This window comes from Octodon degus, unplaced genomic scaffold (genome assembly GCF_000260255.1).
Source record: "Octodon degus isolate 3935 unplaced genomic scaffold, OctDeg1.0 scaffold00273, whole genome shotgun sequence".
In the NCBI taxonomy this organism is placed as follows: domain Eukaryota; kingdom Metazoa; phylum Chordata; class Mammalia; order Rodentia; family Octodontidae; genus Octodon; species Octodon degus.
The window spans coordinates 421,068-421,569 of record NW_004524849.1 but is presented as its reverse complement, the minus strand read 5'-3'; the positions used below and the strand labels follow the sequence as shown (position 1 = coordinate 421,569).

The 502-nt window shown below is 49.2% G+C and overlaps 1 protein-coding gene across 1 annotated transcript in view; it reads right to left on the bottom strand.

Moving 5' to 3' along the window:
- The window catches only part of Lamc1 (laminin subunit gamma 1), a gene marked incomplete at its 5' end in the record, with an annotated part of 127,302 nt that overhangs the window by 33,549 nt on the left and 93,251 nt on the right, over positions 1–502 (bottom strand). Inside the window, one exon of the mRNA XM_012512767.2 lies at positions 231–419. Coding sequence (XP_012368221.2) covers positions 231–419 — 189 coding nt within the window. The remainder of the gene's footprint in view (positions 1–230; positions 420–502) is intronic.

The following is a 502-nucleotide window of genomic DNA, read 5'->3' as shown; positions in this document are numbered from 1 at the left end:
GGGGCTACGCTGATGTGCATCCTCCATACGCAGATGCCCAGGAAGCAAACCTCCTTTTTTTTTTTTTTTTTTTGGCAGAACTGGGCATTGAACTCAGACCTTTGTGCTTGCCAGGGAAGCATGTATTCTACTGAGCCATCTCCCCAGCCCCCAATCCTCCTTTTTCTGGGCGTGCAGAGAACATTCATTTTGTGTTCACCCCCAGCTGAAGGGGTCCTCCTGTTACTTACCAACGGGACTACAGTGGCATGGAGAGCAGGCTCCTTGGTTCCCAAGGCGGAAGAAATTCTCCCGGCACCTCTCACAGTTCGCACCATCCGTGTTCTCCCGGCAGTTGGTACAGTGGCCACCATGGCCAGTGGAACGGTACAGCTCAGGGTCAAAGTAGCACTCCTGTGATCGGCCATTGCAGTCACAGGCTGTTGGCCAAAACATACAAGTCATGTCACATTAACACACCTTTAGGTATAGCTTTTTTTTTTTTTTTTTTTTTTTTTTTGAG